Here is a 13,269-nt window from a genome sequence, read left to right as displayed (position 1 = left end):
TGCTACAAGATGTCCAAAAGAGCCCAGAAACTGCTTCAAGCACAGAGGGGCGACCTTGTTGCCAAGCAGGAACAGGAGGAATTTCCTCGAGGGCAGGGACTGCTTCATTTTTATCTTTGTACTTCCTGTCAAAGCAGCACTTAGTACACAGTAGGTACTTAATCAATGCTTGTTGACTGATTCATTTCATTAAAAAAATCTTGCTTCTCCAATGGAGGGCAATGGGTAACACTGGCTTCCACTTCAAAGTTATCTGTCAAAATATGATGGAGGGAGAGCCTGTTTTTCTGAATAGTGAGTCCTTAGCACAGGTCATTCCACAGTATATTTTCTCTTCCTAGTCCTATAAGGGGCCTGCCAAAGACTTGTCTAGTCTTAGATGCCACTTCTCTTTTTGTCTTCCATCCTTGCTTTCAAAAACTGCTTCGGAAATTTGAAAAAGAGGGGGCAGCTAGGTGGCGCAGTGGACAAATCACCAGCCTTGGATTGAAGACCTGAGTTCAAATCCAGCCTCAGACACTTGACACTTACTAGCTGTGTGACCTTGGGCAAGTCATTAACCCTCATTGCCCTGCCCCCCCCCCCCAAAAAAAAAGAAATTTGAAAAAGAACGGTCAGTTAGCTAAAATAAGGAACATGTTTTAATATTAAGACAAATCTGACAGCTAATCTTACCTCCTTATAGGTATCATATGGAAAACATTCTATATGTTGCTGCAAGTCAACTTCAGGAATCCATTAATCACTAAAAGAATTAAACGTAATACAAAGGGGAGAATATTAAAAACTGACATTGCACAAATTTTACAAAGAAAGTGGAACATTGTCTTGAAATATATTGCCCTTAACTGATACTGAGTGAAGTGAGGACCAGGAGAACATTGTACACAGTAACAGCAACAGTGTGTGATGAACAACTGTGATAGACTTAGCTCTTCTCAGCAGTGCAATGACCCAAGACATTCCAAAGGACTCATGATGGAAAATGCTTTCTACATCCGGAAAAAAAAGAACTGTGGAATCTGCATGCAGATTGAACCATACGGTTTCTACGCTTTTTTTGTTTTGTTTTTTTTCTTTTTTGAGCTTTTTCCCTTTTTTTCTGATTCTTTCACAACATGATTAATGCAGAAATATGTTTAATGTGATTATATATATATCACCTATATCAGATTGCTTTCTGTCTTGGGGAGGGAAGAGAGGGAGGGAGAAATGTTTGGAACTCAAAATTTTATAAAAACAAATGTTGAAAACTATCTGTACATGTAACTGGAAAAAATAAAATACTATTAAGATTGGGGAAAAAGAAATAATATTGCATTAGAATGTGATACTATGGTATCAGAAGATGACAATATTAAAGTACTCTAAATAAAAAACTCCAAAATTACCTCAGAAATTTGATTCATCAATAGGTTAACCTTTTAAACACTCAAGCACCCTGAAACATTCCACAAGTGATTTAATAAAAAGATATTGTGATTTTAAAAATTCATGTAATACATTCCAGGGGCCTGTTTGTTCATTGAGATTTGAATTCATCATTATCTTACCATTCAAGATTGATGCTACATTTGGAACTTGCTTTATGGGACACTTATGTTCATGTTCATGAAACTGTATTAAAGGGTCTTCACAACTGATGACTCAGGAAGAGAGAGTGAGGCTGACAACTTTGTGTCACTGCCTCACTTAAATCCAATTCATGCACAAGTCAAGACACCACCCTGATGTCATTGGTCCTCTTTGAAAACGTAGGAGAACAACAACACTTAAGGGTGCCAGGAAAATGGATAGTTTTTTAAAGGCATCTTTAGGTGAATTCTTTAAAAAACCAAGTCAACAGGCATTTATTTATTTATTTTATTCTTATTATTTTTGAAGGGCAATCAGGGTTAAGTGGTTAAGTGACTTGCCCAGGGTCACACAGTTAGTAAGTGTCAAGTCTCTGAGGTCAGATTTGAACTCAGGTTCTCCTGAATCCAGGGCCGGTGCTTTATCCACTGAGCCACCTAGCTGCCCCAGGCATTTATTATTTATTATCACTATGTTCTGGTCACTGTGCAAAGGCCTAGGGATACAAAAGGCCAGCCCCCTGCCTCAAGGAGCTCCCAGTCTAAAGGGAGAGACAAACAAGATACACAGAGGCCAAACTGGAGATAATTTCCAAAGGAAGACACTAAGCTGTGGGAAGACTGGGAAAAGCGTCTGGCAGAAGGCAGGACTTGAGCTGAGCCTTGATGAAAGCCAGGGAGGCCAGGAGGCATGGGGAAGAAGGCCAAGGAAAACCCCTCGGGCTGGGAGATGGCAGGCCAGGTGGCCAACATCACTGGGCTGCAGAGTGTGTGAAAGGGAGTTATGTTTGGTGCTAGAGTGATAGGGAGTCACTGGTGTTTACAGAATAGGGGGTGGACAAGGTACAGACCTGGGCTTGAGGAAGATCGATTGACACCTGGGGGTTGATGGGCGGCAGTGAGGAAAGCCTTGAGGCCGGCAGATGGAGCAGCAGGCTCTGCAGTAGTCCAGGACTGAGATGATGAGGCATGTGCCAGAGGAGAGAAGGGGGCATAAAAAAGATGGTACAAAGCCAGGATTTATAGGACTCGGCAATGACTGGATACGGGAAGAGAGAATGAGGCACTGAGGTTGTGAGTCAGGGATCCTGGGAGCATGGTCGTGTGCTTGACAATAATGAAGAAGTCAGCAAGAAGAGAGGGCCTGGGGAGGAAAGAGAATGATTTCCCAGCTGTTTTTCAGGAGCCCAGACCATCATTCCCAAAGAGGACTCTCACTTCCTCACATCATTTCCCAGCCCAGCTACCTGGGTTCATCATCCACCAAACTCTTTCTAGCTTCTTTTTATGTGTTGTCTCCTCCATTAGATTGTTTTGTGTTTTTTTTTTTTTTGCAGGGCAATGAGGGTTAAGTGACTTGCCCAGGGTCACATAGCCAGCAAGTGTCAAGTGTCTGAGGCTGGATCTGAACTCAGGTCCTCCTGAATCCAGGGCTGGTGCTTTATCCACTGTACCACCTAGCTGCCCCCTCCCCCCCCCCATTAGATTGTGAACTTTCTGAGGGCAGGGACCATCTTATGCCTTTTTGTTTGTTTTTTTGGTATTTCAAGTGCTTAGCACAGTGCCTCACATATAGTAGGTACTTAATAAATGCTTACTGATTCTGACTCTGAGTTCCGTTTTGGACATGTTGAATTGAAGATGCCTGTGGGACATCTAACAGGCAGCTGGAAATGTGAGAATGGAGGACAGGAGAGAAGCTGGGTGAGAAGAGGCAGATTTGAGAATCTCTGCATAGGGATGGTAATTAAATCCAGGGGAACAAATGAGATCGCCAAGTGAAATAGTGGGACACCTATGTTAGCCGGACATGACCTTTATGAAGATTCCGCAAAGGAGACCAAGGAGTGGTCAGAGAGTTAGGAGGAGAAGCAGATGAGGGCAACGTCATCAAACCTTAGAGAGCAACAAGAGGAAGCCTATGACTGACAGCGGCTGCTGAGCGCTCAAGAAAGGCCAAGCCTGAGGAAAAGTCCTGAGATTTGGCGATGGGGAGTCACTGGTCATTCCAGGGAAGGCAGCTTTGGTTGAATGAGAAACTGGAAGCCAGACTAGAGAGGGTTTAGAGGAAGGGAAGTGGATGCATTGATTACAGGTGGCCTTCTCAAGAAGTTTGGCTATGAAAATGGAGGAGAGGTATTTTCAAAGGTTATGGTAAGAACTGTTCTGCCAAGGAAGTAAGCAGCTCCTACACATATTTTCTGTTATGTTTACAGTGTGGAAGAGGAGAGAGAAAGGCAGTCCTGGGCTTAAGAAGATCTGTGTTTAAGTCTTGTTTCTAATAACACAGGCAGTGTGACCTTGCAGATGTCACTTAACATCTCTGTGCCCCCAGTTACTCTCTAGGCCTGTCACTGCTGAGCTGGGGGCAGTCTGCATGGGCCATAGGTGGCCATAGGACGGCCTGGCTTCTGATTTTGGAATCACTTGCTTTTTCTGAATCTTGGCTGTCTTCTTTGTAATATGGAGACACATACCTGGCAGACTGATCTCACAGGGCAAGAGCAGGCAGAGCTCTTTGCAAACTTTAAGGCTCTGTGAGATCACTTCTTATTCTATTAACCAATCAATGAATCAATTAAAAAGCCTTAAGCACTATGCTAGGCCCTGAGGATAGATGATTAATTCATCTCTCCCAAGAAACCAACAGTACAGAACTGACAGAACTTCCACTGGCACCAAATTTATTTCAGGTAATCAATGGTGTGCAGTTGAATGAGGCCAAGGTGTTGCCCAATTAATTTCTTTTGTAAACAAATGGCTTGTATTATCCTCTTACATTTCCTGACTAGTCTAATGCTAATTGTTTATTAAGATTCTGCAACCACAACAAACCTCTGATGGCCCCAATAACTTCCAAATACCACTTCTGACAACTAGGTAGAGCAGACTTGCTCAATCAAGAGATACATTCCTGGTAGAAGATCCAAAAAACATACTAAGTCCAGGGCCTCAGGGAGCTTACAGTCTAGTACACAGATGAGAAGGAACCTTTCCTTCATTCTCCAAACTCTTGGCTCTGCTCTCCCTGGGCATCCTTCTATGGGAGGCCATCATTCATTTGAAAAGGAAAGAGGGCAAAAGGTCAGTGTGTGAACATTTTGGCCATAAGTGGATGAACCAAACCATGAAAATGTTTTCGAATACAACAAGTGAAATACTGAGGCAAGTCCTTAATAAGAGGAATGGAAGCACATTTGCCTCCCTAGTCCTGCACTCTTTCTCTTTTAATGCAGGCTAGCATCTTGTACACTTTCAGGGATGGTCTAACACTTTTACAGATTACCACAAAGGCCCATTTCCCAGCAGCAACATTTTTCTTCCGATGCTGTTTGGCTACGAATCATGCAATACAACAGTTCCTGAAGATTTAAAATTGACAGTCATCCAAAGGGCACCAGAAAAGTGCATGGCTGGCACGAGTAGGCAGAAACACATTAAATATGTTACTTTCAAGGATTGTGCAAGAGAAGTGGCCTAATGGAGGTCATGACAGAGATGTGAGACCATAAGAGACAGTGAGCTGGTCTTGTGGTCTGAGGGAGGAATGGACCCATCCAGGACAAACTTATCACCGAGCACAGTGGGTGAGCCTCCCATTGGCTATTTATTTATAGCAAGGCCTGTACAAAGATCACCAAAATTGGCTCTGAGCTGCATCCCTGGAGAGAATAATCAAACTGATGAGATCACAACTCCATCTAAGTGGTACACTTTATACTTCTTAAATAAATAAAAGGACATTTAAACTTGAAAAAAAATTAATAAAGTATTTTATTTTTTTCCCTGTTACATGTAAAGATAGTTCTCAACTTTTGTTTGTACAAGCTTTCCAATTTCAGATTTTTCTCCCTCCTCCCCTAGACAGCAGGTAATCTGATATAGGTTTATATATATATGTATATATATGTATATATATACATATATACACACACACATAATAACATTAAACATATTTCTGCATTAGTCATGTTATAAGAGAAAAATCAGAGCAATGATGAAAAACCTCAAAATAGAAAAACAACAGCACCAAAAACAAAAGAAATAGTATGGTTCATTCAGCATCTACTCCACAGTTCTTTTTTTTCCCCTGGATTTGGAGATCCTCTTCTATCATGAGTTCCCTGGAACTCTTCTGTACCATGGCATTGGTGAGAAGAATATAGTTCATCACAGTAGATCAACACTCAGTGTTGATGATACTGTGTACAATGTTCTTCTGGTTCTGCTCATCTCACTCATCATCAGCCCACGCAAGACCCTCCAGGTTTCTCTGAACTCCTCCTGCTCATCATTTCTTACAGCACAATAGTATTCCATTGTATTCATATACCACAACTTGTCCAGCCGTTCCCCAATTGATGGGCATCCCCTCAACTTCCAATTCCTTGCCACCACATAAAGAGCAGCTATAAATATTTTTGTACATGTGGGTCCCTTTCCCCTTTCCATGATTTCTTTGGGCAGAAGTGGTATTGCGGGGTCAAAGGGTATGTACAGCTTTATCGCCCTTTAGGCATAATTCCAAACTGCTTTCCAGAATGGCTGGATCAGTTCACAGCTCCACCAACAGTGCATTAGTGTTCCAATTTTTAGTGGAATACTCTTGACTCATATTAATCTTACAGTCCACTAAGACCTCCAGATTTTTTTCAAACTGCTTTCTAGCCTCACCTCTCCTAACTTAGACCCGTGTAGTTAACTTTTAGAATCTCTCCTTATGAACTGGTTCCTTCCCTCCTGACTTTACACATGCCCAAGTCTCCTCCATCCTTACAAAAACCTTTGCTAAGCCCTCTATGTCCTCAAGTTATTTATCCTACAGCCGTCCCCTGCCTTTTCAGTCAAACTTCTTAGAAAAGTGGCCTCCACTTTCTCTCCTTGTATTCACTCAGTTCTTTCTCATCTGGCTTCAGACCAAGGCTCGCTCCAGTGCAGCTGCTCTCTCTAGTGACCCCAAATCTGACGGTCTTTTCTCAGGCCTCCTCAACCTCTGTGGCACCTGACGTTGTTTGTGCTGTCCCGGATACTCCCTCCTCCCTTCTGGTTCATCACCTCCACTTCCCACCACACGGCAGGCTTGAGTTCCTGCAGCTTCTGTCCTAGGTTCTCTCCATTCTTGCTCTCCGTGACCATCATCTGTGCAGCTGACTCCTGCCCCAACTCTCCTCTGAGCTTTCTTTAGTTCTGCCTATTGGGCATTGCAAACTGGATGTCCCAGAGACCTTAAACTTGACATGTCTCAAATGGAATTCTTCATCTTTCCTCCTAAACTCCTGGCTACCTCCTCTCCCCACCTTCCTGTATTGGGTGAAGGGTGGTGCCACCTTTCCAATAGCTCAGATTTGTAACGCCTGCGTTGTTCCAGCCCCTCCCTCACCCCAGGTTGCAGTATCTCTTGCATCTTCCCTCACAACCTTTTCTCCACTTAGATCCAGGCTCTTATCTCTCGTCCCAATTACTGTGATAGCCTCCTAACTGGTCTTCCTGCCTCAAGTTTCTCACTACTCCTACCCATTCCACACCAGGCTGTCAAAGTAATGTTGGCTCTGACCATCTGATGCCCCTCCTCGACTGGATGGCTTCCTATTGCCTCAAGAATAAAATACATTCAAGCTGGCCTGACCTATCCTTCCGGCCTTGGGGAAATCATTTCTCCTCTTGACTCACACCCATTCACCAGGTGTTCTCTGATCAAAGACAAACACAACAAAGTCAGAACATCCTGCAGTGAATCAAACTGTGCTTGCTGCTCCCTCATTGTCAGGGCTACAACTCACTGGGCAGCCACGAGTCTAAGTATTGAGATCTTCCCACACTGCCTCAGGCCCCCCACTAGGGCTGGGGCTCAGGCACATGTGTCTATAGCTCCTCCTTGTTTGCAGGTTTTCCTTCACTTAGAAAGTACACTTACCGGGCAGCTAGGTGGCACAGTGGATAGAGCACCGGCCCTGGAGTCAGGAGGATCTGAATTCAAATCTGACCTCAGACACTTGACACTTACTAGCCATGTGACTCTGGGCAAGTCACTTAACCCCAATTGCCTCACCGAAAAAAAATATATAGAAAGTACACTTTCTTTCTCATTCCTGGCTCTGCCCTCTTCTGTGTTGCTCTCCATAGGTTACAGACCAGTTGTGATCCAGCTGACACTAGTAGTGTGCTCATGAGATTGGGAGGCATCTAAACTGCTTCATAATTTTTCAAACCCTAGATCCAGATCCAGCACATAGCAGGTGCTGAGTCAGTCAATTGAATGGGACAAAAAGACGGAAAAGCCAGTCAAACCTCTTTTCTTTTTGAGGAAGGGATGGGAAAAAGGAAAAATAAGAAACAAGCTGGCATTCAGATTTTCAGAAAATGTAATTTCCTAATAAATGACAGGAAAACATGGAGGGACTGTGATGTTTGTGATCTCAGTCTATGACTTTATAGACAAATCCTGGGGAGTTACTTGGGCCTCAAAGGTGGAAGTGACTCCCCAGGTCAGAAGGAAGGATTTAAAGTTGGTTCTTCTTGCTCTCAGGCCCCAAACTGTGCCATGCTGCCCACTGAGTCCCCCCAGGCCTTCCAGGTGCCACCCCAGCCCCCCACACCCACCACCTTCTGCTGAGAGGGGTCCTGCCTCTGCTCTGGGTACTTCCCAAGTGCCTGTAGTCTTCCCCACCAGAATTGAAGCCCTTTGAAGGCAGGATTTCTTTTCCTTTTTATTGGTATCTCCAGCACCTGGGACCCTCTGGGGAAATAAAAACTAAGTGCTTGTTGGAAGGCAGAGATGAATGAAAAAGCGTTACTGGGCACCTAGGTGCCAGGCACCGTGCTACCTTCACTTCGCACTGGGATCCTCCCTCCAGGCTGCAGGGGGCCCACAGGGAGGTGTGTGTGTGTGTGTGTGTGTGTGTGTGTGTGTGTGTGTGTGTGTGTGTGTGTGTGTGTGTGTGTGTGTGTGTGTGTGTGTGTGTGTGTGTGTGTGTGTGTGTGTGTGCGCGCGTGCGCGTGCGCGTGCGCGCGCGAGCTCCTCCCAGGGCAGCCACCTCTTCATTTCCCACCTGGCTGCACGCCTCCAACCTGCCCTTTCTGGGTACCTTCCCGGCATTTTCTTTTTCCCTTCGGTCTCACGCCATTAGACTGTGAGCTCCTGGAGGCCAGGCCCATCTCGGGATGCCCAGGGCCCGGCCCTAGCTAGGCCTGACACAGAGCCAACATCCCCCGATGTCTCATGACTAACGAGGTTACAAATGCAGAAGGGATTGGGGCAGCTTGTATTCTGACCGGGGCGGGCAGCACATAGCGGTGAGTGGGAGAAAGGGCCCGTGGCTTCGAGAAGCTCGGGAGCACGAGGTGCTCAACCCCACGCGTGGATAAAAGAGGTGCGCGTGGATGTTCCCTGGGCCGGGGTCGGGCATTTCTCGTTTGTTTCGGGACGTATGCATAAAACACCGAGATGCAACCCACGGAGAAGGCGCCCCACCCCCATCTCCACGGCCTCCCGCCCCCACGGGCCAGGGGTGACCCTGAGCTCTCACGCGGCTCACGAAACACCCGGGGGACGTCGGGGCCTCAGTTTCCTCGGCTGTCCAGAGGCAGAGGCTGGCCGCCGCGGTCCCTAGGGCCTGCCCGGGCCGCGGGCCCAGGAGCGAGCACCGGGACTCCTCAATCACCAAAGGGCGGGGGCAGGGGGATGAAGATCAAGGTCAGGGGAATGAGCCCCCCCCCCCCCTCCGTAGCCCTCCCGTAGCCGGGGCTCACCTGGGCCGGACGCCCGGACCCGCAGCCAGAGCGGCTCCCACGGCTGCACCTTCCCTCCCCAGAGGGGGCACGGCGGGGGCCCCAATTCACGCGCGGCAGGCCGCCCACGCGGGGCCACGGTTCCGGCCAGTCCATTTGGCCTTCACCCCCAGTTCAGTAATAGGGTCCCGGGAGGAGGCAAAAGACCGTAGGGAGGAGCCGCCGGTCCGCGCGCCATTGGCAGATCCGCACCACGCCCCCACCCCCTGGTCCCGCCCCATCCTGCAGTAGTTTCTGGGTCTGGAGAGGATGAAAAAGTGCCAAGGCTCGGGAGCAGAGCAGAAGGAGAGGGGGAGCGGCCACCGTGCGCGCCTATTGGCTGAGGTGTGCCAGGCCCCGCCCCGCCCATCCAGGGTCTGAGGACGAGGCGGCCGGGGGGTGGGGGGAAGGTGCCGAGAGACAGCCCCCTTGCACTTCCATTGGCTGAGCTGTAGGAGGCCCCGCCCCAGATCGGTCAGGGTCGAGGAGGACAAGGCAATGGGCGTGGGAATTATCCCCTCCGAGCGCTCATTGGCTGGGTTGGCGTCAGGGCCCAGGGAGAAGGCGACTGCGGGAGCCGTGAATCCATTGGCTGCGCCGCGCCGGGCCTTGCTTCACGGCGCGCGCTGCCTGAGACCCGTTAAAAGCTGCTCCTGGTGTCCCTCCTCAGCCTGTGTTTCTCAAACCCACTAGTTCTGGCAAATACTCAGTGGGCTTCTCCTCCACCCCTTTCCCTGGAGGGGTCCTTGGTGCTTCCCGCAGCCCTCGGCCCACCCCTGCCCGGCCCCCTTACCAGCCTGTCTCGGGAGAGCTTCGCCCACTCCCGCCGTCTGGTTTAAGGGAGAATGAACTGTGGGGAGGACGGGGACACGGGGGACGCGCCGCACGATCCCGCGCGGGGGCGGGGGCGGGGGGGGCTCTAGCGGCAGGTGGCAGAATGAGGGGGCGGAGGGGAGGAGTGTAGCGTCTGCGCGTGCGCGCTCGGGCTGGCCTAGGTTCGCTTCCTTCGATTGGTTGGCTGGTTCTCGGCACTGCGGGCGCTCGGAAGGCCGGCTGTTCCGGCGCCTGCGCAGTGGCGGCTCCCCCGCACTAAGCGCGTGCGGAGCGAGATTTAGAACTTGATTCAGCCTCCTTAGCAGTCCACTCTGGACCAGTCACTGCACTGTGCCCCTCCCTCAGCCTCCTCCGTATAAATGAGGAGTTAGATCCTATCCCTTCCGGATCTAGGTCCATGATCCATTCCCCACCATCCCCGTAGCTGCCAGGCCACCGCTCCCCTCTGGGTGCGATCCCGTTACTTAGTAGGAAAACTCTCCCCCACCCCCCACCGCCCCCACCCGTAAATGTGAAAGGCAACTTCTTCCTTCCTCTCACTTGGTGACCGACCCCTTTATATCCGGGTCGCGTGTCCGTCTGGGGCGCGGGGCTGGTCGAAGCTTAATTTTTGCCAACCCCCCGTCCAGTTTCCAGTTTAAACACGGAGCCCTTTCCCCGTAACTGGGGTCTTTGAATTTGTCAAACGCGTGGCTATTGTTTTCTCCGAGTGGTTAGCCAGTCTCTTCCACTGACAGGCTCTCTTGTTTAAGCAGTGCCCCATCATTGTAAGGATTACTCCTTTGTAGTAGTTTGAGATGACTTTGTAATTGATGAGACACCCCTTCTCCCATTTATTATCCTACGAGATTCTTTTCGGTCCTCCGTATGTATTTATTTCATTGCTTCTTTTTCTAGGACTAAAAATATTCTTTTGAAAGCTTGCTGTAGCATTGAATACATAAACTAATTACGGTATCTTAAAAAAAATATTCACCGTGGCTGAACAAGTTGTGGTATATGAACGTGATCGAGTACTATTGTGCTATAAGAAATGATGAGCAAATGGATTTCTGAAAAACCTGGAAAGACTTAAGTGGACTGATGCTGAGTGAAGTGAACAGAACCAGGAGAACATTGTACTCACTAACAGCAACATTGTGTGATCAGCTGTGATAGACTTAGCTCTTCTCAGCAGTGCAATGACCCAAGATAATCCCAAAAGATTTATGATAGGAAATGCCCTCCACATTCAGAAAAAGAACTATGGAGTTTGAATGCAGATCAAAGTATACTATTTTCACTTTATCTGCTGTTATTTTTTCTTTCTTGTGGCATTCCCTGTGTGTGTGTATATATATGTAGATATATAAATACATATAAAACCTTTATCTGATTGCTTGCCATTTTTTTTTGTGGGGCAATGAATAAGGGTTAAGTGACTTGCCCACGGTCACACAGCTAGTGTCAAGTATCTGAGTCTGGATTTGAACTCAGGTCCTCATGAATTCAGGGCTGGTGCTTTATCCACCCTGCCACCTAGCTGCCCCATTGCTTGCCATTTTAGGGAGGAGGAAGGAAAGGGAAGGAGGGAGAAAAATTTGGAACTCAATCTTACAAGAATGAGTGTTGAAAACAATCTCTACATATAACTGGAAAGCTTTTTTCAGCTTCTGACTGACAAGATGACCAAGAGGAGGAGAACAACGGGCGGCCAAGAAGGGCCGCCGCCACGTGCAGTCCAACCGCTGCACCAACTGCTCCCGCTGCGTGTCCAAAGACAAGGCCATCAAGAAGTCGTCATCCGCACATCGTGGAAGCAGCGGCCCGGCAGGGACATCTCGAGGCCCAGTGTTTTCGACTCTTATGTGCTCCCCAAACTGTATGTGAAACTGCGTTACTGTGTGAGCTGCGCGATCCACAGCAAGGAAATGAGGAATCGGTCTCGTGAGGCAAGAAAGGATCGGACACCCTCGCCCCGCTTCAGACTGATGGTGCTGCCCCCAGGCCCCCTCCAAAAGCAATGTAAAGATCTATCTGCCTATGAAAATTCCTGAACTAATCAGAGGAAAATAAAATGGTTGGTTTACTTAAAAAAAAAAACCCCAAACCCAAAAACAAAACATATAATTGGAAAAAAAAGAAAAAAATTCACTCGACCTGCCCATGTGTAACAATTAATGTTTCTCCAATTATTTGCATGTCTTTGTTTCTGAAAAGAGTGTTTTATAGAGTCATATAGTCCCTCAGTGAACCTTGTTGGGTATGAGAAAATAATGGGGTTCTAGGGGACCCAGAGAACCTAGCCAGACCTTTCTTAAGGCCAGTCCAGAGTCAGGAGAATTTCAAAGGAAATGTAATTGGATTTTGGATGTGAATACAGACAATAGGTTACCTCACTAAAAAACCACACCTACTAAAAAAACAAACAACAAAACCCCCCCCCCCCACACACACACCTACTTGTAGGCTTTTTCCCCTCGGAGGGCTCCATTACTCTGACATCAGCAGGTACTATAGGTTACTATAGCCTCTAATTTATAAGTAGCAATAGATTAGAAACCCTAGCTAAGTTCCCCTAAAACTTGGGACATAGGCACCCCATATAATTTTTTTTTTGAGGGCAATTGGGGTTAAGTGATTTGCCCAGGGTCACACAGCTAGTAAGTGTCAAGTGTCTGAGGCTGGATTTGAACTCAGGTGCCTCCTGACATCCAGGGCCGGTGCTCTATCCACTGAGCACCTAGCTGCCCCATATAATTTTAAACACCACATAGTACACTCCTAGATATTTTATAACTTTATAATATTTTGAATGAAACTTCTAGTTCTTCCTGCTGGATTTTGTTGGTTATATATAGAAATGTGAATGACTTAAGTGGATTTATTTCTGAAGTTATTATTTCAATTTTTAGTTTATTTTCTAAGTATGTCATCATGTCAAAGGCAAAAATAGATAATTTTGCTTTCTTTGCCTATATTTACTCAATTTCTTTTCAATTTCCATCTCCTCCCTTTAAAGACCAGGTTTGTAACAAATGTTATATATGGCTACAAGTTTTCCATTCAACTATGGTTCCCCCATATTAATCATATTGAATGCCCTTATGTGAAA

General features: G+C 47.1%; 1 protein-coding gene and 1 pseudogene across 1 annotated transcript in view; one reads left to right on the top strand and one right to left on the bottom strand.

Moving 5' to 3' along the window:
• TCAIM (T cell activation inhibitor, mitochondrial) overlaps positions 1-9,503 on the bottom strand; it is a 40,691-nt gene extending 31,188 nt beyond the window's left edge. The window contains exons 1-2 of the mRNA XM_043967186.1: positions 9,324-9,503; positions 676-745 (exon numbers count right to left, since the gene is read on the bottom strand). Coding sequence (XP_043823121.1) covers positions 676-692 — 17 coding nt within the window. The 5' untranslated portion in view covers positions 693-745; positions 9,324-9,503. The remainder of the gene's footprint in view (positions 1-675; positions 746-9,323) is intronic.
• Positions 9,504-11,839: 2,336 nt separating this feature from the next.
• On the top strand, positions 11,840-12,183 carry LOC122727702 (annotated as a pseudogene).
• Positions 12,184-13,269: the final 1,086 nt, after the last annotated feature.

Source organism: Dromiciops gliroides, chromosome 5 (genome assembly GCF_019393635.1).
Source record: "Dromiciops gliroides isolate mDroGli1 chromosome 5, mDroGli1.pri, whole genome shotgun sequence".
NCBI lineage: Eukaryota > Metazoa > Chordata > Mammalia > Microbiotheria > Microbiotheriidae > Dromiciops > Dromiciops gliroides.
The sequence above is the reverse complement of the archived record's forward strand: the minus strand, read 5'-3'. Positions and strand labels throughout refer to the sequence as shown.